This window comes from Theropithecus gelada, chromosome 14 (genome assembly GCF_003255815.1).
Source record: "Theropithecus gelada isolate Dixy chromosome 14, Tgel_1.0, whole genome shotgun sequence".
Classification (NCBI taxonomy): Eukaryota; Metazoa; Chordata; class Mammalia; order Primates; family Cercopithecidae; genus Theropithecus; species Theropithecus gelada.
Window position 1 is genome coordinate 115,880,307 of NC_037682.1, and position 27,617 is coordinate 115,907,923.

At 41.7% G+C, this 27,617-nt stretch overlaps 2 protein-coding genes across 3 annotated transcripts in view; one reads left to right on the top strand and one right to left on the bottom strand.

Moving 5' to 3' along the window:
* Window positions 1-3,598: 3,598 nt before the first annotated feature.
* On the top strand, window positions 3,599-15,674 carry TBRG1 (transforming growth factor beta regulator 1). Its single transcript, XM_025355666.1, has 9 exons — window positions 3,599-4,256; window positions 5,942-6,012; window positions 6,676-6,908; window positions 7,473-7,609; window positions 7,904-8,050; window positions 11,338-11,435; window positions 11,695-11,805; window positions 12,224-12,366; window positions 13,049-15,674. Exons 1-9 carry the CDS (start codon window positions 4,107-4,109, stop codon window positions 13,192-13,194), a joined length of 1,236 nt encoding a protein of 411 aa, XP_025211451.1. The 5' UTR covers window positions 3,599-4,106; the 3' UTR covers window positions 13,195-15,674.
* Window positions 15,675-17,869: 2,195 nt separating this feature from the next.
* Window positions 17,870-27,617, bottom strand: part of SIAE (sialic acid acetylesterase) — a 39,790-nt gene continuing 30,042 nt past the window's right edge. Inside the window, exons 8-10 of one of the 2 annotated variants that reach the window (XM_025355665.1) lie at window positions 21,068-21,225; window positions 19,898-20,093; window positions 17,870-18,510 (exon numbers count right to left, since the gene is read on the bottom strand). In XM_025355665.1, coding sequence (XP_025211450.1) covers window positions 18,259-18,510; window positions 19,898-20,093; window positions 21,068-21,225 — 606 coding nt within the window. In that variant the 3' untranslated portion in view covers window positions 17,870-18,258. The remainder of the gene's footprint in view (window positions 18,511-19,897; window positions 20,094-21,067; window positions 21,226-27,617) is intronic. The other variant, XM_025355663.1, reaches the window with a different exon arrangement.

Genomic DNA, 27,617 nt, shown 5'->3' on the forward strand with positions numbered 1-27,617 from the left:
TTAAGAAACCATGGAGCCAGAAATTTTGTGGAAAGTCTCTCTCCTTCCTCATAAGACATGCACACTAATATACATACACACACACACACACACACACACACACACACACACAAAATACACACTTTAAAATTGCTAAGCTTGGACTTAACTGAATCATATATCTTTTATCATGTTATCCTAAAAGTGAGAAGACATAATCAAGACATGGAAATAAATGTGAAAGCTGGAGCTGAAGAGTCAAAGAGCTAAAAAATTAAGTCTAGAACATTCTATGAGGACAGTATAAATAAAAAGAAATAAAGTCTAGACATGCTGCAAGGAAAGAAGATTCTAAAGGCCATTTATGGAGACAATTTCATGTCCTTTCTTGGACGCACATTCAGCTTACCCCAGAGAGCAAGTGAGGCAATCTGGCAAGAGATTAATAAAGATGTAAACCCTTGAAACCCTTTAGTGTGGCCTGAAATCCTAGGAATTTACCCAGCTTGCTTTGTAGAAGTTATCAACCTTGTCCAAGTCCTCTGTAGCCTCCAAAGTGCTGGGAGATGATGGCTTCAATTTTTAATCTGCTCTTAGAATGTAAGGACATAGTAGAACAAGGCCAGGGCTATGTCTCAGCCATAAGTGGAGACTTCAGGTGCCCAGATACAGTTTTCACCATCTAAACCAGGAACTCATTTCACCAGGGGCTGGGATTATGGGCTACAGACTCCTTCACAACTTTTAATAGGGCCAGGTATGCTTTTAATACTCCAGAGGATACTATGCCTTCCCTTACAGCTAATCACTGAATAGCAAGCACTTAGAAATGGCTAGACAGTAAAATGCTATTGAACTTCTTTCTCTTCTGATTTATCACCCTGTTTTATCTTCTAACTCCCATTTCTATGCCTGTAGTTAATGGAACTTTGATCTGACTTCAAAGACTCACACACAATATCATGCTGTCTGCCATTTTATATTTCTTTTTAGAGCTACACATTATGCATTTCTTTAGAGAATTTTTGCATAGACCATTTAGACCCTTCTTTGTACAGTTACGTAGAAAAGTTATGTTGCTTCTGACAAATTCAGGTAAGTTTACCTAACACAAGCAAAGAGCTGATAGATGATTTCCTACTGTCACTAGGTCAAAGTCCAACTCTTCAGTTGGTACACAAGACTTTTCATGACCCAAACCCTACTTACTGCTTCAGTCTCTCCTCTTGCTTCTCTCTACACACAACTTTCACACCAATCAACTACTTGCAGTTCCCATGCTGCTCACAATGCTGAGCCTTTGAAGATGCTGTCTCCACCACCCAGCATGCCCTCCTTTGTTCTTCACTGGGCCAACCAACCACTACCTCTCCTTCAGAGTCTGTCCATATATATCTCCTTCAAGAAATCTTTCCTATCTCCTCCCTCCTTCCCTGACTGGGTGCTGCCAAATAAAATAAAACCTACCTCTGAAATAAACTTATCATACCATATTAACATTGCCAATTTACTTGTCTGTCTTCCTCTCTTAAAGTTCTTAAAGGTGGTATCATAGTAGGCACTAGGTAAATATTCTTCCCAACAAGTAAGGACTGAATGAGTTGCTCAGTGGCATCACCTTTGTGGAGCACACAAATCTAGCCTCTAAATTGTCCTATATGGAAACAGCTTTGGACACAAAGATGTGCTTTTAATGGAATTGACCAAAAAGTCAAAGAACATGGAAATAATTATGCAAAATATAATATAGCCATAACTGGAATATTAACCAGCCACTTAAAATCATGCTTATAAAGAAGCTATACTAACATCTGTGAAATTGAAATGATATAATGGTAAATGAACAAAAAGGAAACTTTATTTTCAGTATTACCTAACCTATATAAAAATGCATAAAATATTAGACACATATACTAACATGTTAAAAGTAGTTCATTCCAAGTAGTAGCATTATGGATTTTTAAACCTTTCCTGTACTATATTTTCTGAATTTCAAAGGTTCAAATGAAATGTTTTATAAGTGTATGGAAATGTTTCCAATGAAGAAGAAACAAAAAATATCTTCATGCAAATCCCACTGAAGTCCATTGGCCAAAACAGCCTGCAAACTAGGACAAAGGATAGCACTTTCCTTCCCACTAGATGTGATACATGTATATGAAAATAAATAATACAAATAAAGTCAGACCCCAAAGCCTGCAAGGACAAAATACAGCACAACAGCAAATAAATCAGGCAATTAGCAAACAAGATTTAAAAAAAAAAGGAAAGAAAAGTCTCTTCCTATTACTGGCACTACTTTGAAGTTCCAAGGTACAGAACCAGTCTATATTACCAAAGGCACTAGTGTGGGTTTTTTAAGCGCTAAAAATAATCCTGGTATTTTCCAAAACTGAATATATATGGCTGCCTTAAGTATGTTTGTGAAACACTGGCATCCTGAAGAGCTGCTCTATTAAAAACTCACTCAGGTCAAACAAGAGCACTTTACAATATATATGATCAAAACAAGAATTCCATAAGCTTTCGTCTGTATTAAAACGATTTTGCCAAGACCCTGTCACTGTTTTTACTGTTTTCAGAAATTAAGTACCTGGGTCATCAGTTGTGAACCTGTTTTTTATTCTGACTACACATTACTTACTATAGTGTTATATTTTTCTCCAATAGTTCAGTGAACTTATTGTTTTAACTATGTAACATATTTCCTGAATTTCCACAACTCTAAAAGAAAGTATTTTCGGCCAGGCACTGTGGCTCACCCTGTAATCCAAGGCGGGCAGATTACCTGAGGTCAGGAGTTTGACACCAGCCTGCCCAACATCGTAAAACCACATCTCTACTAAAGACACAAAAATTAGCTGGGTGTGTTGGCGGGCGCCTGTAATCCCAGCTACTCGGGAGGCTGAGACAGGAGAACCGCTTCAACCCGCGAGTCAGAGGTTGAAGTGAGCCCAGATCGCGCCACTGCACTCCAGCCTGGGCAGCAGGGCCAGACTCCCTCTCAAAAAAAAAAAAAAAAAAAAAGTCTACATTTTGAACATATAACAGTCATTATGTATCAGTAGAGTACTTTACAATGTAGAAATCCCATTCACCTCCACTATTATAAAGTTTACAATCTAAAGACTATGTTTAGTTCCGAGAGAAAAAAACTACAGAGTTACTGAACTAGTTATTGGCATCGCTGGAAGAAGATGCAAGCCTTCTGCCATCCAGCCTGGGTCATTCACCAATACCGCACCCTAAAGATTATTCTATCCTCCTTAATTTTAATAGACCTCGGTTGTAAAGTTAGAACCGTATAAATGTACATACTATGTACACAAATACACTTCTGCTTTCACTAGACAAACATCTACTGAGTGCCTACTTAGAGACAGTATTAAAACTGCGTGTTAAATCTCTCATCTTCCCTACTAGAAAGAGCCAAGGCCTTCCTCCCTATTCACGACTGTGTTCCCAGCTCCTAGGAAGATCATAGCATTAGGAGGCCCTGCAAACACATTTCTGTGAGCTACAGAAAGGAACGAAGCAGGGAAAGAAGCAGAGTCCCAGCATTTGGGACTCTTTCCCAGACAGTCTGGGAAAGCCTGTCTGCATGAAGCATGAAAAACGTGTTGAAAGGCAGTTGCCCGCTGGGGGAGCGTGAAGGACAGCTAGCGTTGGTAAGATTTTTGTTAGTTCATTAGTTCAACTATAGCACTCTTCAGCTAAGCACACAGACGCCCGAGGCCCGGATTCGATTCCAGCTGCCGGCCCTCCCTCCTTTCCTCATCCAGCACTCTCCCCCAACTGTCTCCTTCCTCCTGGCGCCCGGGATCGCACCGCCCAGACCGCCTTACTCTCCCTGCCCCGGAAGTTACACGCTGCCGACACCGGGACGTAACTTCCGGGAAGGGTTTAACTTCCAAGACAGACACGGAAGTGTTGGGAGGCGCCGGGAGCAGGTTAGGTTGCCGGTGTCTCTGGCCCTGCGGTCAACCCTGGGAACGTCCCGGAGAGCTAGATTCCTAGAGCCACGATTCCGCTAGCCCCGAACAGACTAAGCCAGCGCTCCCGCCCGCTCCCCCGACTTAGGATCCGATGCCGGCAGCGTCCTGGGGCCCCCGTAGCGGGGCTGGACCATGAGCCTGCTGGACGGCCTCGCCTCCTCCCCGCGGGCTCTGCTGCAGTCCAGCAAGGCCAGGATGAAAAAGCTCCCGAAGAAGAGCCAGAACGAGAAGTACCGGCTGAAGTACCTGCGGCTGCGCAAAGCGGCCAAGGCCACTGTGTTTGTGAGTCTGACCCGCGTCCAGCCGGTCCCCGCCTGGAGACCCTCTCACAAAATCTTTCCCCAAGCTGTTCCGCCTTCCCAGGATGACAGTATTAATATAGTGTTGGCTTTTCCGTATACATTACTACTTGTTAGCCTTGTGTCCTTGGACAAATTACGTGATTTCTCTGTGTCCTCATCTGTAAATGAGATAGTAACTACCTTGCAGAATAATGAATATTAAATGAGCAAAGAAAAGTGCTTGGTGCCTAAAAGACATGCCAATAAATTTTAGTCATCGTTATTACTGCAGAACTCTAGGAAATGCATTTGATTCTTGAGATACAGCCCTGAGAATGAGGCATTATTTGTAAAATGAGAACACTGAAGAAAGAGATGATTTGCCCAAGGCTACTGTGTCAGAGCCCTGACTCCAACTTAAATAACCCTGATTCCATTTTATGACTTCCAGTACACAGACTATTTTCTGAGCACCTCACATCCCCATAACTGCCCCCTTGCCCAAAGAGGTACATGAAACTTTCAGTAATTTCCCCTCTCTAACCTTTGAGTGTTCCAAGTGTTTCTTCCTTTCTTTTATTGTAGAAGCACTGGATTTATTGAATGAATAAACTTAATATAGCTTGCCAGCCATAACTGTATATTAGAATATTTTGGCTTGCTTCAGTGCTTGGAAATAGGGGTGGAGTCCTCAAATGTCCCCCCACATCCAAGTCAACAGTTCATCTCTCTACCAAAAGCTTGAACATCTCTCAGCATATTTGGAAGCAAAAGGAAAAGTTTAGAAATTAGAATACACATTCCAAAAACACTTATTCAGCACTCGCTATGTGCATTGCTTGCTATTTGCGCTGGAGAGAAACAAGAAAAGTAGAACTAAGAGAACTTGGCATCTGATTGACTGTTCCCTGTCTTTTATCACCTATATGTCAAAGTACCTAAAGCTTGGAACTTACGTTATTTCAAGGATGTTGGTTCCATCAAATACGTAAAGAAGATTTTGTGAAGAAAAAGGGATGTTTTGAACATTGAGAATTTGAGTTTCCACCTATGGAGCATTCAGATTCATCATTCCCTTCAGGATTGGAGCTTGGGAGATAGACTGAGTCATAAGTTACCAAAAAAAAAAAAAAAAAAAAAAAAAGATAATACCTGAATTCATATAAGTAGATTATGAAGTTTAAGAATTTTACACCCTAAATTTGAATTTGTTCTGTCCAGTTTTTCTCTATTTGGGTTAGACTGGCTTTATAAGTTTCTCAAGAGTTGAGGCACTTGAGAATAGATAGTCTTCATATTTATAGTATTTAATTTAAGCATCTGGGGATTTAAGCAGTATGCCTTTTTCTGTGCCAAAGGCTATACTAATTAGGGTGACCATTAATCTTGGCTTGCCCAGGACAGTCCTGGTTTACCATATTGTTCTGGCATAAGCATTAATAGTACCCCCTTTTCACTCAAAGGTGTCCCAGATTGGATAATAAATTACATAGCTACCCTGCCCATAGTAGAACCTGACTACTTTTACCTATGAATTTATTTATAGTTTGTCACAAGGTAGAATAGCTCCTCCTCCTCACTCAGTAATACAAGCTTTTTTGGTTTGAAATATGGATCCTCTTCCCAGCATAATAATGTGATTGTTTATTCATTTTTGTATGATTATATTCAAATTTTTACTTAAAGGAAAATGCTGCTATTTGTGATGAAATTGCTCGTCTTGAAGAAAAATTTCTTAAAGCAAAAGAAGAAAGAAGGTGAGCTGGCTTCATTTTGTGTTCAGCATCACCTTTTTGGTGATTGATAATGGTGTTACTGCTCTGGAGATTTTTTTCCCAGTGGGATTTATGCACATCACACAGCCCCTTGGCCACTTGATCAAGTACAGAGAAACTTAACCTATGGCATTGGTTCCTGCACACCCACATTACGTTGAGCCAGGTCAAGTTACGTGATGAGACAGCTCTTCTACTCATCTTTCTGAAAAAGCTGTCTTGCCACATCTCATAAATAATCTTGTTAAGATTATTTAATCTTATGGCCCAATTATAAAAGCCAAGTGATAAAAGCAACTGCCTCTTATTCTACAAATATTTATTCTGTACATACTATTCTGTGCAAAGCACAATGGGTATATACACATCTGTAAATAATGTGCCTTTCAGAAGCCTAACACCATCCAACATCAAGGTAGAGGAACCGTCCAGATGCAAGGGATAAGCTACAGTTCTTATCCTTGGCCTCTTGAAGTATTGATTATCCTCCAGGGCTTTATGATTCATAGGGTCTAATAAGAACCTTTCTTTTATGATCATAGTAATCTTTGTATACAGTTCTGGCTTTTCCCAGCACTTGAGTAAAATACTGAATTGAGACAATATGGAAGTTCATTTCTCTGCTCCTTTCCTTCCTGACCTCAGGTACTTGCTAAAGAAGCTCCTCCAGCTTCAGGCTCTAACTGAAGGGGAAGTACAGGCTGCAGCTCCTTCCCACAGTTCCAGTTTGCCCCTGACTTATGGTGTGGCCAGCTCTGTGGGAACTATACAGGGAGCTGGGCCTATTTCAGGGCCCAGCACTGGGGCTGAGGAACCATTTGGGAAGAAATCAAAGAAGGAGAAAAAAGAAAAAGGCAAAGAGAACAACAAACTGGAAGGTACTTTGGGGAGATGATATCAGGTGTCCCAGTGACTCACCTATTAATGACAGTTAGACCTGGTACTAACTGACAGACACAGCTACAGATATACTTAGAGTCTCATCTGGTTCTTAAGGAGCCCTAAGAGCCCTTGAGAAACAAATGTCAAATGTATTAGAGCCACTTTGGGTGGAGAAATTCTAGCTAGTCTTTGTTAAATGCAAGGGGAGCAGACTGAGACTCTCCCCTTCCCCCAACTCTCTAGGTTGCATTCCATTTAGTCTTTCCTAGAGGCAGGGAAATGGGCTAGGTGGCCTTTGGAGCACACTGCTGGCTTGGGAAATTTCTGATCTTACAAAAGAAATGAGAGGCCTTAAAAAGTATAAGGCCTTTAGCTCCTAAGCACTAATCTGGGCAGGTTAGAAAGATACTCAGGGCTTTGGGCGAAAGCCCCACGTGCCCATTCAGTAAGTATATAAAACCAGGATTGGCTTATTACCCTTACCATTCACATGCAAATTTATCCCTTCCCTTCAACATTGGGAGGGGCCTAAAGTGGGTGACCCCAGATTTGCGTTTCAGTTCTGAAGAAAACATGCAAGAAAAAGAAAATGGAGGGAGGTGCTCGCAAGCTGGTTCAGCCCATTGCCCTGGATCCCTCAGGACGGCCTGTGTTCCCCATCGGACTAGGGGGTCTAACAGTATATAGCCTGGGGGAGGTGAGTGAGACCAGCGATATTTAGAGAGGAGAATCAGAGAAATATGGGAATGGGGTTGAGCCTTCCCTCCCTGTTCCCATTAGCAGCAGCCCCTTGCTGATCCATACCAACCTCAGAATGTCTCCAGTCCCTGCCAACCCAGGTCAGCGTTGTCTGCTACACAGCCTACTCTCTGTCTTTGTGTGATTTGTCACTCTTCGCAGCCCCAAAGTGGTTCTAAAGGCTACCACAGGAAACTGGACTTCTCATTTCTTCAGTGACCTCAATCCCAGGTTGGGGGAATGTTTTTTATAGATCATCACCGACCGACCTGGCTTTCATGATAAGAGTGCCATCTACCCTGTGGGCTACTGCAGTACTCGAATATATGCCAGCATGAAGTGCCCAGACCAGAAGTGTCTATATACCTGTCAGATCAAGGATGGTGGTGTGCAGCCTCAGGTACCCCCTCTAATAATAACCATTGTTTGTCTTTCAAACCTTCTCTATGCCAGGATATGTATTACCTGTTCTGACACCTTACAAGGTAGATACGTATAATCACCATTTGGGTAATTCCAAGATCCTGAAAAGTGGCTGGCCCTAAGTCTTACCTCTGCTAATAAGTGGTTGAGCTTGGATGTGAATCTATTATCTGTCTCATTCTAAAACTGATGCCCTTTTCCCTTGAACCATGCTACTTCAGCTGCTGACTTTGTGACTATGTGAGGTTTGATCAAGCCTACTTATGTGAGGTACAGGCCAAAATAGAGGGAAGATTAGTTTAATACACTGCCATGTCAAGTTGGACCAAGATGGAGTTAGCAAAGAAGTTGCATATTAGTTTCTGGCTGCAAATACTCTTAAGGACCTGAGAGTCTTAAATCCTAGTCTTACTAAATACCTTTTTTCATCCTTCTCAGTGCTAAGATTTGAGACGGTTCATTTTCCCCAACCATCATCTCCTGATTGTTGGGGAAAAACAAAAAAATAGACCATTTTCAGAGTTCTAAGCTTCACTGAGGAAGTTACAGATCCCTAGAAAGTAAGGTAGAAGGAAGTAGAGGCAAGGTAAGGAACCTTTGAGCAGAAGCTGGGAGAACCCTGAGACGGCTTGACTTCTTGTAGATAATATTGCATCACGCCTATCAGAGCACTGTTAGGCATAGTTGAGAGCTCACGTGACCTCCATTATACAACAGTTTCTTTAGAAAGACTCATTATTGTAACGGTATACCATATGTATAATACGTCTATAAATGCAATGCAAATCTAGTCAAAATCCTAAGTAGAAATTGACAAGCTGATTCTTAATTGTCTCTGAAAAACAAAATGCTAAAACATTTTTGAAAAAGAAGAATCTGTGGAGTTTTTAGTTTTCTTTTTTAGGTCATTAACCTAACTGGACATTATTTTTAGGTTTGTGAGCTAGGAATCTAGCTTCAAATTTTGTTACAACTAACGTCAAGCAGCTGTTTTTTATATATATATATACACACACACATACACACACACACACACTAAATATATGTAATTCTTGTATCTGTTTCCAGATGATTCCTTTTTATTGATCTATTTGTCTATACATGTCAATATGACTTTTTATTACTTTAGCTTTATTGAATATTCTATAAATGTGTTAAAGGAAAATGTAAAAGAATTTTTTGTAATCTTAGGGTGAGGTGAAAAAGCTTTCTTTATTAGCAAGACATGAAACTTAGAAACCATAATGGAACATAATAACATATTTAACTATTAAAAATGTAAACACTTCTGAATGGCAAAAGACCATGATCAAAGTTAAAACACAAGCAATAAACAGGAAGAAAATGTATGACAAAGTATTAATACCAGATAAAGTGCTCCTGTACAGTAAGAAACAGCAATATTAAAAAAAAAAAAAAAAAAAAACCCACAGGCATTTCACAGAAACAGTGCAGATGGTAAAGTGTGGGCCTCATCAGTAAATGGGGAAATGCAAATAAAACAAAAATGAGATCTTATTTTGCTCATAGGCACACATCAGAGGGATTAATAATATCCAGTGCTGGCCGAGGTGGAGGAAAACGAGTTAGTAGGAGTGAAAATTGGTAGACTTTTGGGAGGGCAACTTGGCAATATCAACAATTTTAATATGTGTGTCATTTGACCCAGAATATGTCTAGATAGTCTAGTATCTAGACTGCACTAGGTACATATTTGCACCTAGAGAAATGTGCAAATGTGAACCAAGTAACATGTAACAATGTACATTGTAGCAGTATTTGCAATAGCAAGAAATTAGAAATAGCCTAAATCCCATCATGAGAAAATGGTTAAGTAAAATATATCCACCCTTGTATGTACAGCAATTAAAAGAATGAAATAGATTTATACATTAGTACTAACAAGGAAGTATCTTCAAGACTAAAGTATAACATTTCTACCTTTAACGCTCTTTACTCAAATAAGGTAGAAATTTCAGTACAAAAATAATTGAAATTGACATGACGGATACTAAACAGTAGAGCAGTCCTGGACTATTTGAAATTAATTGCTCACAGCAAAATTAGGCGGGCCTGGCGGCGTGCACCTGTAGTCCCAGCTGCTGGGGAGGCTGAGGCAGGAGAATGGTATGAACCTGGGAGGCGGAGCTTGCAGTGAGCCAAGATCACACCACTGCACTCCAGCCTGGGCAACAGAGCAAGACTCCGTCTCAAAAAAAAAAAAAAAAAGAAAAGAAAAGAAAAAAAAGAAATTAATTGCAAACAGTGTTTTCATTTATTAGCTGAGAAATAAATATAAAACATTAGAATCTTAACCTGGCAAGATATGCCATTGGTTGAAATAAGAAAACCACCATTGACTGAAACTACTCACGAGAGAATTTATTGCTGACAAAATTGACAGATCTCTAAAATTTGACACAGGAAATTGAATCCAGTGAAATAATAACCACAGAAGAAAACTAACAGTAGTAGAACCTATACTTAGTAAAAATTGGTTTGACTTTTTTAGAAATCAGTAGTGCTCAATATCATTCTAAAAAATTATACAGAAAATAAATTAATCCTGTTCAGGATAATTCGACTGAAGTAAACGTTGAAGAACTAGAAACTGTTTAACTGAACTTTATAACTAGTCAAAGAATTTAACTGGCTAGATAGAACTTGTTACAGAAATCTTTTCCTGGCAAAAAAATCATTGAGCTTTATGGAAAATTGGCCCAATAATTAAATCAGCTAGTTAACTTGTTACATTTGTTACAAAAATATTTTCTTGGCAAAAATTCCTCAGAATTAGTGTAATTTCGATGCAACAGTTTCTTTTTATTAATATAACCAAGATATTTTAACATTCGAAATGAAAGCAAAGACAATGAAATGGCAGTTTGCAGCCAGCCTGCTCCTCCTAGATCTTGCACAATTGACTTAGAAGATTACATGGAGAGTGATCTCATTTGTTTTTAAAATACCATTTGTATTTGTACTTAAGGATATAAGTAAGTGGATTGGAAAGGCATATAAGAAATTAAATGCTTACTTTTGGAAAGCCGTCAACCAAGAAGGGTAGAACTGAAACAGTCCAAGGACTTTCTCTAGGTACTTGGATTTGTTTAAATTGTTAGCAGCCCTGTAGAGTATGTGTGTCCCTTTTGAAGATGGTGTACATCAGCTTCAAGTTCCAGAGTAAAGAAATATTTACAGAGTAGTGTGCCCTCTTTCCTTCCTTCGTGAGGATTGATCTCATTGCTCGTTTATCCTTCTCAGTTTGAAATTGTTCCTGAAGATGACCCCCAGAATGCCATCGTCAGCTCTTCTGCAGATGCTTGTCATGCAGAACTGCTCAGGACTATAAGTGCTACTATGTAAGTTGACCAAAAGCTTGAAAACAGGCTAAAAGATCACTGTTGGTACAGTGAAACCTTTTCTCTTGCTTTGAATGTGTAGAGATACCTCATTTTATGGAAACCTATCCTGGATCCTCCTGACGTCATACCAACTAGAGCCTCCACATTATCAAAGTCAAGAAAGCTTATCCTGTTTGTTCATACCACTATTCTGTTCTTAAACCCATCTTCATCTCCCGCTAAGCCCTCAAACTAAAATTATCCCTCTCCTGTTTAGGGGGAAACTAATGCCTAACCTGCTTCCAGCTGGAGCTGACTTTTTTGGGTTTTCTCATCCAGCCATCCAAAACTTGATCCAGAGCTGTCCAGGAGCTCGAAAATGCATCAAGTAAGTGTGGTCAAATTCATTCCTTTGAGAAAAGCTCAGTGATCAGCCGGCCAGGGACTGGCAGTTACTACTTTGTTCACTCACCTGCTGTGTCCAAGGCCTGCCTGCTTCCCAACCACTATGGCTCAGTATTGGCCCCTTAGCCTTCTGGACAGGTGAGCAAGAGCCAGGACTCCACTGTTCGCTGATTATGACTATTTTATGTGTGTACCATGACAGCAAAATGGGTGGGAAATCTTGCAGAATGATTTGTCACTAAAGAGGCCTGCTTGTTTCTTTTAGGTTTTTGTTAGCTAATATGTGTTTTAGATATATATGGGAGGAATATAAAGAAAAATTACCTGATCCCTTTGGAGGTAGGAATGGGTATTTATGTCTAGCAGATAACTCTCAAGGGTGATTTCCCTTGCTTCTGCAGTTACCAGTGGGTGAAATTTGATGTGTGCAAACCTGGAGATGGGCAGCTACCTGAGGGGCTGCCAGAGAATGATGCAGCTATGAGCTTTGAAGCCTTTCAGAGACAGACCTTTGATGAAGATCAGAATGATCCCCTTCTGCCAGGTATCTTTAACTTTACCTTTCTGGTTTGAAAATTGACTGTGTTTAGGCTACCTTCCCACCTTCACGCATAGCCGAGTACCCTAAATATCTATGCATTGAGTGATAAAAGCTTTCACTGAATCAGCCTTGCAGAGTGCTGAGTCAGAGGGGGACCTGCGGCCTGCATAGCTTCCGAGATTACTCACAGATGTCATGGGGAGCACCTGCGATCATAGTAAGGCAGGGTACCCCAGAAATGAAGGTAGCTTATTCTGTAAGCTAAGCAAGAGCGGAGCAGAACACCAGGGGAAAGTTTACTGTGCAGGGAATAACATCTCAAGCGAAGTCAGTGGGGTCAGGTGAAGGCCTTGGCCCTGCCTGTGTTCCATGAATTCCTCCCATAAATGAGTGGAGTGATCAAGGGTTCGGGCTTTGGGGTCATACAGGGAAAACCCTGGGTTAAAAAATGGAATTGAAATTCTCACTCTTTGCCTAATATACTATATAACCCTAGGCAAGTCACTTAATCTGTTTCAACCAGTTTTCATTGTAAAAGTATCTGTCCTGTTGTAACAAAGGCAAAACTGAGCTGTCAAATGCAAGGCTATTAAGGAATTGATTGAAAGGACAGGTATGTGTCTGACCAAAACAGTCTGCTCAGACTCCCAAGCAGCAGTAGAACTTAAGGAATTGTTTTCCCCAGGATCCTTGGACCTCCCAGAGCTTCAGCCTGCAGCCTTTGTGTCTTCTTACCAGCCCATGTACCTGACACATGAACCCTTGGTAGATACTCACCTGCAGCACTTGAAGTCTCCATCACAGGGTAGCCCAATTCAGTCTTCAGATTGAACAAGAAGGGATCAGATGCCACATCGTTTTCATCGTGATTAATTTAACTTAAACTAAAATTTTGGGTATATGGAAGAAGGCAGCAATTCAGAAGTAAAGAAGATATTCACATATTTCATCATGAAGGGTCCTGTAGTGACGGTTTTCCCTGGGAAAAATTTCAGCTGCTTTATTTTTAGTAATAAATTTCTCTTGTCAATTCTGTTTATTTTCATTTTGTTGTAATCAGGATATAATCTTTTTTGCTTAGCTCTGCCTGAGGTAGAGTCAACTTCAGCCTCTTATAAACAACAGTGATAGAGAGCTGCTGTCTAGTCTATTCAGGCTGCTACAACAAATACCATAGACAGAGTGGTTTATAAATAACGTGAATTTATTTCTCACAGTTCTGGATGCTGGGAAGTCCAAGTTCAAGGTGCTGGCAGATTCAATGTCTGGTGAGGGCCCACTTCCTAGTTCTTAGACAGCCGTCTTCCTGCTGTGTCCTCACATGGTAGAAGGGGAAGGCAGCTCTCCGGGGTCTCTTTTATAAGAGCACTAAGCCCGTTCATGAAGGTCTGCCCTCATGACCTAATCACCTCCCAAAGGCCCCACCTCCCAATACCATCACATTGGGGGTTAGGATTTAACTTATGAATTTGGGGGAGATATAAACATTAAGTCTATAGCAGCAGCTAATGAGGGAGATAGGGAGGTTCTGACAAACTTCTACTCTTGATTCTAATCCTAATTCAAGGGATATCAAGTCCCAGCCCCTGCAGCCCAGGCTGCTGCTTTATTTTCACGTCAGTATCATCAAAATCCAATCTTCTGCTTAAACTCAATATGGAAAGTCCAGTCTAAGGTCCACTGTTCATCTTTTTCTTCACATTTTGCACATCCTTCTTTAACCCTTCGTTATCGCACCTCAGAGAATGTGCTTTTTAAAGCTCAATACATTGAAACCAAATGATAACACAAATTCACATATAATTGGGGGTGAGCCCCATCCTCTGTAACAGACTTAGTCCTGTCTTTTCATTAGCCATGTAGTAATATAACTCCATGTTCCATGCAACTGGATTTTTGGACCCTGTTAATAGCATTAAAGTAGAGGTTCACTGTATCACCTAACAACTCAGCACTACCTGTGGGATGCCTTAGGTACCCATCACCAGGTTGCCAAGGGCTGTGTGGAAAGGGAGGGACAAAAGGACGCAGAAGAATGGGGATGGAGTGGTGAGAATGAAATGGTTAATGCACTACCATTCATAATTGCCAACTGAGGACAACACAAATGGGATTGGTATTTTATAGTAATAAATCTGCCAGCAGAGGGAGGGATCAGGCAGCAGTGTTGAGAGCACACCACACTGGCCGGTGTAAACTCAGAAGCCAAGTTAACTGGTATCTTATGATTTGGAGTATAGTTTTTTTATAAGTTGTACACATTTTACAATGTAAAAGAAACAACATTTCTATCATAGTGAATCGGGTGGGAAGGGGATTGCTTAAAATGTTAATGTGTTTTTTCTTTTCTCTGCATAAATTGCTTGCGCATACTGGCACTTAACACAGAAATGGTACGTGCTGCTTTTTTCATATAACAAATATTTTCCCACTATTACAGCCTGAGTAATACCCATATTAAAAGAGCCTCATTTTAGACAGACATTTACAATTTTTGGAATGTATCACATGGAGAAAGGTTGACACTGTTTTTTCAACTATAATGCGTATACAACTATAGTGTGTACGTACACCACATATACATATACTTGTATGGAGATATGTGTAAAATGTTTTTATTATGGATCATGGATTTAAGAAACTTGAAAAGCCGGGCACAGTGGCTCACACCTGTAATACCAGCACTTTGGGAGGCCGAGGCAGGTGGATCACAAGGTCAGGAGATCGAGACCATCCTGGCTAACTCGGTGAAACCCCGTCTCTACTAAAAATACAAAAAATTAGCCAGACGTGGTGGTGGGCACCTGTAGTCCCAGTTACTTGGGAGGCTGACGCAGGAGATTCACTTGAACCTGGGAGGCAGAGGTTGCAGTGAGCCGAGACCGCACCACTGCACTCCAGCCTGGGCAACAGAGCAAAACTCCATCTCAAAAAAATAAAATAAAATAAATTGAAAAACACTGCCATAGTATACTTAAACTATCTTTTCATCTGTCAGATTGTTAACGATTTTTTTTATTTTAACAACATCCAGTGTCAATGAAGGTCAGGGAACAAAAGGACTTCCTTGGTGAGAATGTAAGTTGTTTAATCCTTTGGGAGGGTTAAGCTGTAGGTATCAAAATTTTAAATATATATTTATCCCCTTCCACGTTAAGGACCCTAAGAAATAGTATGTGGTATGGACGAGTGTGGTATGATGTTTGCATGTGATATTCATTACAGTATTATTTTAATAGTAGAAAATTATTTAAAAATCCATATGTCCATTAATAGGAAATTGGTTAAATAAAATGAGGCTTCCACAAACTGAAACACTCTAAATCTATATTTACATAAGAAAATTATTTTGGTAAAGTAAGTCAAAAACACAGATTACAAAATAATATGTAGTGTATAACTCAAATCAAGTGAACAGTTCAGCAAAATAGTTTCTCTGAATGATGAATTTGGGGGTGATTTTTACTTGCTTATACTTTAATGTCCAAATTTTCTACAGTGCGTATAAATTTCATTTTAAAACTAAAAAGTTATTACATTTGGGGAAATACAGTGAATTCCCACATAATGTTTTAAATTATTCTGCCACTAAAAATAAATGTACATGACTTCATTAACATAGTCATTGCCTAAACCATATTTTTCACACTATGTATTCTAGGTTCCTGGAGGTGAAAGGAACCTGGACTTAGAGTTCTTGGCTACCTCTAGCTGCCCCTGAATTAGAACAGCCAGTGGGGGTATGTGTATTGGGGGTGGAGGAGTGGACATGTAGATTGACTTTTCCTCAGGCATCAATCTGTTACGAGGTTCATGGTTTCTTTTTTTTTTTTTTTTTTGAGACAGAGTCTGGCTCTGTCGCCCAGGCTGGATTGCAGTGGCGTGATCTCGGCTCACTGCAAGCTCCGCCTCCCGGGTTCACGCCATTCTCCTGCCTCAGCCTCCCGAGTAGCTGGGACTACCACCTCGCCCGGCTAGTTTTTCGTATTTTTTAGTAGAGACGGGGTTTCACCATGTTAGCCAGGATGGTCTCGATCTCCTGACCTCGTGATCCGCCCATCTCGGCCTCCCAAAGTGCTGGGATTACAGGCTTGAGCCACCGCGCCCGGCCGAGGTTCATGGTTTCTATGGGGCCAGATGCAGGAGAGGTCAAAGCATGGGCAACAGGAGTTAACTGAATGAATTGAATGCTAGGAAGTCCTCAGGGGAGCCAAAGTTCCTTGTAAAGTGTGCAGATTTTTTGTTTTTTAACTAAATAAAATCTTGGCACTGACAAAGTTATTCCTGTTTGGAGCTACACCAGAACCCCCTGGAATTCTATAGAGGGGTAGAACTAAAGCAAAAACCATCATTCACTATATAGAGTGATTATAAATTTCATTTTCAAACAGTAAACAGTTCCTAAATTGGGGGAAATATAGTGAATTCCACATAATGTTTTAAATTATTCAGCCACTAAAAATAAATTTACATATGATTTCATTAATATATTCACTACCTAAACCATATTTTTTACACTCCGTAAAATACATTGTATATGTAGAGTGAGTGATGCTTTTTGCTTTAGTTCTCATTTTTCACATTAAGGGGAGGAAAGCTACCCATAGATAGCATTCTTGTTCCTTTTCACATGCTTCAAGGACAATTTGCAAGTTTTGACTGGATACAAATATATACACATCACTAGTGATTATGCTTTTATTTCCAACTTCTAATAGGTAACATAATTTTCAGGCACCGTTAACTGTTTTTAATCCATCAGTAAACTGCATTAAGATTCTTAATAATAAACACAAAAGGTCTCTTTCATGTTTGTATCATCTGCATTATTTTTCTATATGCTTGTCATGTGGCTTTACTTTCAGCCTCACTCTCTCTTTTCTTCCAAGTGGATTATCCTTAAACCTTTTACCTTTAAAGAGCCTGAGATTTATATTTAACTCGAACAACACATTTGCCTCTGTTGCCCCTATGTTCATGTTTTCCTAAGCCAGAGTTTCCCGTCCCTCCTGTTCCTGGCAGCCTAAGTGCCTTCCCTGGGCTACTCCCACCTGGCCCTTGCTTTTCATTCCTTAGGGCAGTCACTTAGCACCTCCCAAAGTGCCTGTACATGTTTCCTATTTCTTAAACATTCATATTATCATTATTTACATTGAAGGAACAGAATTGGTTTGGGCTTGAAGAGAATACAAAGAGATCTGTCTTCAATTATATGAAAGACTCCGATAGTAGGAAAGTTTCACAGGAGACAGATTTCAGTTCCACATAAGGAAAAACTTGGAAAGTTTTAATGGAAAGTTCATACAGAGATTCAGTAACCACCTGTCAGAAATTTTGTAAAGAACACACGAGGGCAAGGTGGCGGACGCCTGTAGTCCCAGCTACTCGGGAGGCTGAGGCAGGAGAATGGTGTAAACCCAGGAGGCGGAGCTTGTAGTGAGCTGAGATCCAGCCACTGCACTGCAGCCTGGGCGACAGAGTGAGACTGTGTCTCAAAAAAAAAAAGAACACATGAACACTAGCTGGGCTATGCGGCCTTTAAAATATTCCAATCCTGAGATCCCACAACTCTGGATAACAAGGAGCAAAAGTATTAGATATTTCACTCCCATTAATATGAGTGAAGTGAATGACATTGAGGTCCAATTTGTCTGTAGTTCAGAATTAGTCCAATACAGACCCTTCGACTAACTAGGGGACAAAAAAAGCAAGCATTTCAAGTTACCTACCAGCCTGGGCTCATCAGAATATAGAAACAGCCATGTGCTAGCTGGAAGCCATTCAATGAGGCTTTCTATTAATTTCCTTTAAAAGCAATGGTTATTATTGAAACTCCTAAATGCTAAAATCTGAAGGACCCATCCTTATATCTAAGTTCTGATCATATTGAAACAGTCATTTAGCAACATTGCTCTGATGTCCAGAACCCTGGTCTGTAATGAAAGCAATGAAGGGAGGGGCTGGCAGGGCACTGCTGGGGTGGTATAGGGGACACTGCTTATATTCACAAGGCCACGTGGTCCAAGCATAGCGGAGAGCAACCACGGTGCCCTGACAAGAATCAATCGCCAGGGTCAGGGACTGGGTGGAGAAGGTGTTCATGGAAGCTGGAAGCCACTTGCATCGATGGTCACTGCAACAGGAGATCTAATAAGAGAGCCATAAAATAGGAATGATTAGGTCAGAAGGGTCTTCTAAGAAGCAGCACTGCTCTTTCAGACAGAATGGATGGGAGGAAAGGAGACACTCATCACCAAGGACCTACTCCTACAGTAACCAGAAGAAACCTGAGCCCACTTTGGATCTAGTCAGTAGAGCCACAGGTTGATAATACATGTTCATGTGATTAAATAAATAATTTTAATAAATAAAACATTTGCTGGGGGAGACAAGCATGATCACATGAGGCATTTAGGGAAGGCTCCCCTGAACATTCTTTGGGTGACCCCTCTTGCCAAACAACAAGGCAGGCAGGAATTTAAGTGAACAGAGTGGCCCAGCTGCTGCTGCTGCTCTGTGGCACTCCCAAAGGAGCTGCAGAATGAAGAAGGGGCATAAAGGAACTCTAGATACGAAGCCTTTCTCAAGCCAGAAGGCAATCCAGAAACGGGAATACAAATTATCCAGAACCCAAAGGTTAACTTCTGTCCTGGAACAGAGGATGGGCAGACCACCAGCAACTGACTAAAAGAGGAGAGTTCAGAATGCAGACTTCTCAGTTCACCTGGAACGCAGTGTGGAAAGAAGCTCAGTGGGGTAAGTGCCAACCAAGCATCAGAGGCAGGTGGATACCGTAGTTAGGACTTCAGAAACAGCAGCCCTAGGTAAACTCCTGTGTAGTTAAAAGTTTGCTTTTAATACTCTTTTCTCTTCTCCAATGCATTCTTTTCACACACCCCTTCCCAACCTAAGGCCTCATGATTCCCAAAGTCACTCATTTAAATGTTCCACGTAGGAATGCCTCCACCCCCCACCCTCAACTCTCAGAGACTCCTAAATAACCTCTTTCATCAATGGCCCCAATTCCACAGCAGAATGACCCCTGCTAGGTATTAGAAGGAGTCTCATTATATAAGTCACACTAAGTTACAAATACCTAAGAATAAGCCTCTCAAAGGAGAACCTCAACTCAGAGAATGTCAGGATTTAGGAGAGTGTAACAAAAAATACACCCAAGGATGAGGTGAATCTTCTGGAGCAAGGATCTTTCAACAGGTAACCTACAAATAAAGCTGCAGGCCCTGCCCTAGCAAAGATGGTTGCTTTGGGAGAAAACATTTAAAAGGAAATTTAAAATTTTTAAAGTCCATTTTAATATGGACTTGTTTTCCCTTTCTTGATTGTCCTGTCTGTCAAAAGTGCCTCTAAGCTAATGAATTAACAGCTGTTTATTTGCAGCTCTGAAATATGCTCAGCCCCAACCAACCAAGACCTGCCGCATCGTAATGTTGTAACAAAAGAGACGGCCTCGGTGTGGAGGAAATCCTGACTCCACCACAAAATGAACCCCTGTTTATTCTGCTGTTCTTCTCACCTCAAATATCTTGTTGTCCCTTTTCTGCACCTGGATTTGCTGGTAATATGTGAGATTGAGCAGCCCCTCGTGAGCCAAGAGTTCTATCTTCTCAGGCAGTGGTCCTTCAAAGGTCAAGTTCTTCTCACCATAAGCCAGAGCACGGGCCCCCAGGTGCAGCCGATAAGCCACAGTCTGTTTATCTCGCGGGTGGACGCTACACGATGAGGAACAAGTAGAGAACTTTGGGTTTAAACTCAACAATAACCACATTTTTTTAAAAAGGGGATTATACAAAGCACCCTTTATGAAAGTAAGAATAAAGCTGACTGAACTCCGTGATCAGTGGCTAGTCAACTTAAGGGAAATGGTGAATGGTAGCCATAGATGGGGCTCTGGGCCTTCTATAGGTTGGAAACCTTGAAACAATAGATGGCTTGGAAGGAAGGAATAAAGGGAGGGATGGGAGGAGGGAGGGAGACATGGAGGAAGGAAAGATACCAGAACTAACCTAAGAGAGCTAACTCATAAGATTGTTCCTAACCACTAAAAGTCAGGTTTCTTCTGAATGAACTGTTCATTATTTGGTCCCCTAGAGCTTTTATGCATTTATTCAATAAATCAATCAAGTTCCTCCTATAATCCAGACACTGTGTGTTGGACTCTATTTCCTATGTGAAATCCCCTCACATCCTACAGTTACTGTGCGGTATTCCCTGGGGCTGCTCACAGATATCCCAGTATTCCCCCTCTGCGGCCAGAGGAGTGCTGGAATTCCATTTCTGCTGTCACTGAAGTTAACCATAGCCTTATGACTTGGTTCGGCCGGTGCAATGTGAGCAGAAATGACTTGTGTGGAAGCACTGAACTGCCAGTGTGAGACTTTAAGATGACTGTGGAAGCACAGGTCAACTTGGAGCCTCTATTGCTCTGGGTCTGTGAATGATTACAGTGAGCAAAGTCTCTGTTGACCTTCTTTTCACATAGACAGTGAGCAAGAAATAAACTTTTGGTGCATCAAAGAACTGAGATGTTTGTTGTTGTTACTGCAGCAAACATCTGCAGCACATCCCAGCATACGTGATTCTAAGTGCCAATCCTCAGTCTAGTCTGCCCCTCACCTGTGAACATCAGAGTGAAAGACTACAGAGAAAACACACTGTTCATGCAAAGCCCAAGAAGCAATCATACCTGCCAAAAGGCGAGTCTCTATCACAGAGGTCCATAGCTACGGCCATGAAAGTATTGGGCATCTTTGGGTTGGGGACATAGCCAAAGTCTGCTGTTTGATGCCAACGGATCTGGGGAAATCCATCGTCTGAGCTCTTCTTAGACAAATCTGAAGATAACTAGAAAGCAGAGACATTGTTAATTTTATTGCATCAGAATCCCAAACTGGACTCTTTTTCACTGGCAGACTCTGCTTCTGCTTCTCTCATTGCATTTAAATGCTCATTCAACAGGTATTTACTGAAATTCTTACTGTTGTGGCAGTGTCTTTCCAAAGACAGCTGCAACAGTCCCTCTCATCCCATGTGCCCTCCTGCAATGCAACTTTGCCACACCTCAGCAGCGGAGTCTGTTTCTCTTCCCTTTGAATCTGGGATTTGCTTTGACCCATAGAATGCAGGAGAAATAATGTTATACAGCTCCTGAGTCTTGGCCTTATGAGGCCTTGCCTTCTGATTTCATTCTCTTGAAACCCTGAGCTGGTCATGTAAACACTGTCCAGCTACCCTGCTGGAGAGATTATGGAGTGAGAGGGGCCTTGGAAATTGAAAGATCATAGAAAGACAGGCTCTAGAGTTCCAGCAATCACAGACAAGGGGCCAGTCATATGGATTTCTAGATCCTCCAGTTCAAATTGCAGCCACATAAGCAAACCTAGCTGATATCACACAGGGCAGAAATGAGCCATCCCAGGTGAGCCCCACCCTGGCCAACCCAAGGAATCATGAGCAAAAAATATGGCTGATGGTTTAAGCCCCTACGTTTTGGGATAGCTTGTTACAAAGCAATAGATAACTGATACATCTGTATACAATACAGGGCTAGGCACTGTAGGGAAGCACAGAAAAATCTACCCTTGAGCACGTGCTAAATTGCATCCAAGACTCCAATTCTTCACGCCTTCCTGTATCCACACCCTCTTGCCATGTGGCTTTGCAGTTCCTCCTGTTAACAGGACAACTATGTTTCCCAACCCTTTGATTCTAAGCTCAGCCATGTGGTTTGCTTTGACCAATAGACAGAAGCAGAAATTATGGTGTGTCACTTCCTAGCCTAGGCCTCAAGAGACCCCACATGGCTTCACTTGCTCACTGCACTGCTGCTATCGCCATAAGAAGGACGTGCCTGGGCTAGCCTGCTGCTCCCTGGAGAAGGACAAGAGCTTCTGGAGAAGGACAAGAGCTCCCCTGCTGACCCACAGCGGTCTGAAAGAGCCTAAGGATCTGCAGCTTAGCCAAATCACCCAAACCCCAGCTCCCCAAACAAGAGCTACCTATATAAGAAGGGCTATTTTAGGCCAGGGGGTTTTGAGGTAGTTTGTTACACAGCAGTAGCTAACTGGTACAAGTACTTTACAGCTTTGTTGAGGAGGACAGACCTACACATAAGAAATAAACATAAGGGTTTAATGGGTTTATGTTTCATAAACATATAAAATACTATGGATTAAATGTTAAATCAGTGCCACAGACAGCAAGTACTAAACATTTAGAACAGGCAAAGATTATTATTATAGGAAAACGTGGCCTCAGAATCCATAAAAACAAGTGAAATGGGCACCAAAAATATGAGGAGTCACTTCAGGCAGTACTGCTCACACTTCACATGTTAGAAGCATGTCAGATGCAAAGGTGGGGAGGAGCATGGTCGTTCTGAGAGAAGGGCAATCCAGCTGGACTGGAGGATTTGTGAAGGAAAGACAAAGTGGGAAAGATAGCAAGGCAAGTGTTTGTATAGTTGATACTTTCGTATTAAGCAATAAGGAACTACTGTAGAGGTGACAGCAGCAAACATTGTGAATGTGCTAAAATGCTACTGAACTCAACACTTTTAAATGGTCAATTGCATGTTACATGAATTTCACCTCAATTAAGAAATTACAGAGCCACTGAAATTATTGACATGATCGAAGGACCATTTCAAAACATTGTTCTAGTGATCATACAAATGGCTCTGACAAAAAACAAAATAAGGCCGGGCATGGCGGCTCATGCTTATAATCCCACCACTTTGGGAGGCCAGGGCAGGTGGATCACCTGAGGGCAGGAGTTCAAGACCAGCCTGGCCAACATGGTGAAACCCCATCTCTATTAAAAATACAAAAAATTAGCCGGGAGTGGTGGCAGATGCATGTAATCCCAGCTACTTGGGAGGCTGAGGCAGGAGAATCACTTGAACCTGGGAGGTAGAGGTTGCAGTGAGCCAAGATTGTGCCACTGCACTCCAGCCTGGGCAAGAGGGCGAGACTCCATCTCAAAAAACAAACAAAAAAAAACCAAAATAAAGGACTTAACACAGAAAGACTGATTAGTTAAGCAGCTATTATAATATGCTAGACACAAAAACAAAGGTCTAATCTACAGAGATAGTAGTGGAATGGGATGATGAGAAATAACTGACGAAACCAGGCAACCAACTAGATGTGGGGCACAAGAGAAAGGGTAAAATCCATCATTCGGAAGCCACGGCATCTGAATGAACTGTGTGGCATCTCAGGCATCCAAGTAGCACCAGAATATCTGGGGAATAATATTGTTCCAGAAAGAGCCTGTGAAGGATCCACAGCTCATGTATTATCAGTCAGCTCATTTATTTATTCATGCTTTTAACAAATATTTACTGAGCACCTACTCTGTGTCATGCACTAATACCGGCCTAGAAGATAGAGCAGTGAACAAAACACAAGAATCCCTTCCCATTCTTATATTCTAGTGGAGAGAGATAACGAATAACAAGATAGATCTGTAAACTACATATCCTATGAGAAAGTGACAAGTGCACTGGAGAAAAATATAATAGAGAAGGAGGAGGGAGTGTCCGAGTTGAACAAAGACTAGAAGGAGTTGCGCGAAGAAGCTATGAGGATATCTGGGTATGTCAGGCAGATGACCTACAGGGAGCCACATCCTTATACAATCCTCTCCTCTTTGTGGTAGGGGGAACTCGTAACTTGATTCTAACTAATAGGCTATGGCAAAGGTAATGGGTTATCACTCCTGTGATTATGTTGTATATGGCAAAAGTGAAGGGATTTTGCAGATGTTACAAGTAAGGTCCCCAGTCAGCTGACTTCACATTCATCAAAAGGGAGAGTATCATGGTGAGCCAGACCTAATCAGGTGAGTCTTTTCAAAGAGGTTCTAGAAGCCAGCCCCCTCCCCTGCTGGCATCAAGAAGTAAGCTGCCATGAGTTCTACAGCTTCAAGGAGGTGAGTTATGCCGACAACCACATGAGCTTGGAGGAGAACTCCAAGCCTCAGATGAGACCCCAGCTCTGTCTGACACCTTCACTTCCACCCTCAGCAGAAGATCCAGCTAAGCCCTGCAGGCCCAGACATCTCACCCACAGGAACTGAGATAATAAGTGTGTGTTGTATTGTTTTAAGCTGTAAAATACGCAGTCATTTCTTGCTCAGCAATAGAAAACTAAAATAGCGGGAAAAGAACTTTCCAGGCAGAATGGAAAAGAAAATGGCAGGCCCCAGGATGGTAGTACGCCTAGCGTGCTTAAAGAAAAGTAAGGTAGCTAGTGTGGCTGGAGTGGCGTACGCAAGGCAGAGAGAATTAGGAGGTGAGGTCGGCGGGTAATGCAGGCAGGGGGCACGTCATGTATGGCTTTGCTGACCTCAGCACACGGAGACCCACTGGAGCCTTCCGACCTGACTTACACTTCAGAGGGTCACTTTGATATATTGAGAATATCCTAAAGGAGGAGAAAAAAAGGTAGAAGCAGGAAGAAGACCAGTTAGGAGGCACTAATTCAAGGGAGAGATGATGGTGGCTTAGACTAGCGTAGGAAGAGTAAAGGTAGTGAGAAGTGGTCAGATTCTGAATGCAGAGTGAGTTAACAGGATTTGTTTTCATCTAAACGGAAAGTTGATATACTCCTACTCCTGCAAAACACAGAGGCTCCCAGAAAAAATCTTTACTATTACTATGATACATGCAGTCCAACTATTTCTTCCTTCTTTTTCTGATGTTTACTCAGATCACCCTGTCCTTTGATTTAGATAGCATCTTATTCTTAGCACCAGTTCCAGCCAATGAGAGGCATCAACCTATTATCTCTCTTTTACAAACCATGATCTAACTGTAAGTCAAACCACAAACTGGGAAGCCGTCTGGGCCAGCAACAACATTGTTTTTTTTGACTCCATTTCAAAATGTCTGACCCCATCAGAGGACTGCATTTTACACAGACTGTTCCACCCAGCCTTATTACTCACACAGCCCAGAAAATACCTGACATCATCCCTACGAATGTGGCCAAATGCAACTTTGAATCGAGGATATTTTCTGCTCTCTGAGTTGCTCCAGAAAGATGAGAAAATCATCAGGAGAACACGGAGAGGTTGCAATAATAACAGAAAGGAGCCTTGGATATGATATGGAACTAATAGGCCATTTCCAATTCTCTTATTAAAATTCTCTTAGGCAAATCAGCTTTAACATAGGAAATGATAAAAGGTGCCGCTGAAGCCTCACAGTGTAATCTCATGAAGACTAGAAAATGGGAATTAAAAATCTATTAAGTCACCCTACTTCTTCCACACAACACCCAGAAGACAAAGTGCAACCACGTGCGCCAGCCAGGGTCATAATGAAGATCACAGTAACAAGTCACAGGAAAGAACTGTGGTAAAAAACTAGCCTGAAGCTCAACAGGGAGCAATGCTAACAACAGCCCCTCAAGCCAAGGGAATTTTCTCAAAATGGCAGTTTGCTGAGAATTCTTGCAGCAATTCACTCTTTCATTGACTGCACTACTACAAACTCGCCACATGGGGGCACCGGCGTACTCCACACCCAAATGAAATTCCGGTTTTCCTAACCTGAGATACAGTGGGGCACTAATCGGTCTCCCACAGTGGGTGGTAGAAATACTGCGGCTAATAAAGGCGTAGACCAGCCAGGGAATGTAAAGCTGGCCACGCTCACAAATAACATGCTGCAGTTTGTGGTATGTTCAACGGTTCCTCGAAATCCCTGTTTAAAAACCACACTCCCTGGGACTCCAGCCCTTAGCCTCCTGTTCTTTCTCTCTCAGGTTCCAGGTGGCCTTTCTACTAACCAGTCTGGGATACACGTGTCCAGCCCTGGTCTCTCCATGGAGCTCACATCCTCCATCTCTAGCTGTACTCTAGTCACTGCAACCATCATTTCACTCTTAGCACTTCTATGAAGCCAATTCCTCTTTCCTTACAGACCAACTGTCCCTCCGGATCTTCTGATTTCTCTATCAACAATATTCAACACTAACATTACCTGGTATGTTCCAGGCTTTACATGGATGAACTCACTCAATATTTGAAATAACAAAAGTCCAATATCGTGTTCAAAATCACGTAGCTCCAGAAGGGTCAGAGCTAGCATCGGAATGCAGTTAGTCTCGCTCAGACTCAGTCCGAACCATTATGTTGTCATGCTGGGTATTTCCCTTCGAAGGGATATGTTTATAGTTCCAGACTTCCAGTAACCAGCATGTTTTTGTTGGTGATAATAAAGTGAAAGCCTGGAGATTAAGGGACTTTCACTAAATTGTAAGGCATAAGTACAAGAACCAGGTCTTTCCGGTTGCTATATTTCTTTTTCCTTTCTTTTCTTTCTTTTTTTTTTTTTTTTGAGATGGAGTTTTGCTCTTATTGCCCAGGCTGGAGTGCAATGCTCACCACAACCTCCGCCTCCTGGGTTCAAGCGATTCTCCTGCCTCAGCCTCCAGACTAGCTGGGATTACAGGCATGCGCCACCACGCCTGACTAATTTTGTATTTTTAGTAGAGACGGGGCTTCTCCATGTTGGTCAGTCTGGTCTCAAACTCCCGACCTCAGGTGATCCGCTCGCCTCAGCCTCCCAGAGTGCTGGGATTACAAGCGTGAGCCACTGCGCCTGGCCTGATTGCTATATTTCTAGCACCTCACAAGATTCACAGCATATAATAAGCATTCAACACATACTTTTGGTGTGAGTTGGCTAAAGCCATACTCAAATCACCACGTGCACAGGCCAAGGAAGAAAAAAGTACTTCCAAGGGCCAAGTGTAGTTTCCACCAACAGGGATGCAGAACTGGTGACAGGAGCTGCTACTCTGAAAATAATGAGCAGAATAATCTCATTTCAAAGTCAGGACAAATGTAGGAAAGAAGAAAGAAAATAATCATAAAGGTATTTTAAGTGAAAAGGTCTATACAAATATTCAAAAAAAGGTACAGTGAAAAGGACAAGGTAGGGGAGTTGGGAGGATGGTGAGAAGGCATCTGTGGGGCGTGCAGAGGTAGGTGTCTGGGACCATGGATGTCCCATTTACACAGTAAAGCCTACTCTGTTGTCATGTTGTAAGATAGGCATTGTTTTTATATCACCTTACTTGTTTGATTTCTTATGTTCTAGAAAAACCAGCACTACCACCCTGCTAAAAAGTTTAGGTCATATGAACATGTGGAGGCTAGGCAATTATGAACTTGGTCAAATATGTTTATTCTTTTTATGCAAGGCTGAAAGGAGAATCTTTCTG

Bases quoted from the DNA above. Each gene is read 5' to 3' on its own strand.
- TBRG1 (XM_025355666.1), top strand. From the start codon at position 4,107: ATGAGCCTGCTGGACGGCCTCGCCTCCTCCCCGCGGGCTCTGCTGCAG. The intron at 7,610-7,903 runs GTGAGTGAGACC...TGTTTTTTATAG, and splicing joins CAGTATATAGCCTGGGGGAG to ATCATCACCGACCGACCTGG. The intron at 12,367-13,048 runs GTATCTTTAACT...TGTTTTCCCCAG, and splicing joins GAATGATCCCCTTCTGCCAG to GATCCTTGGACCTCCCAGAG.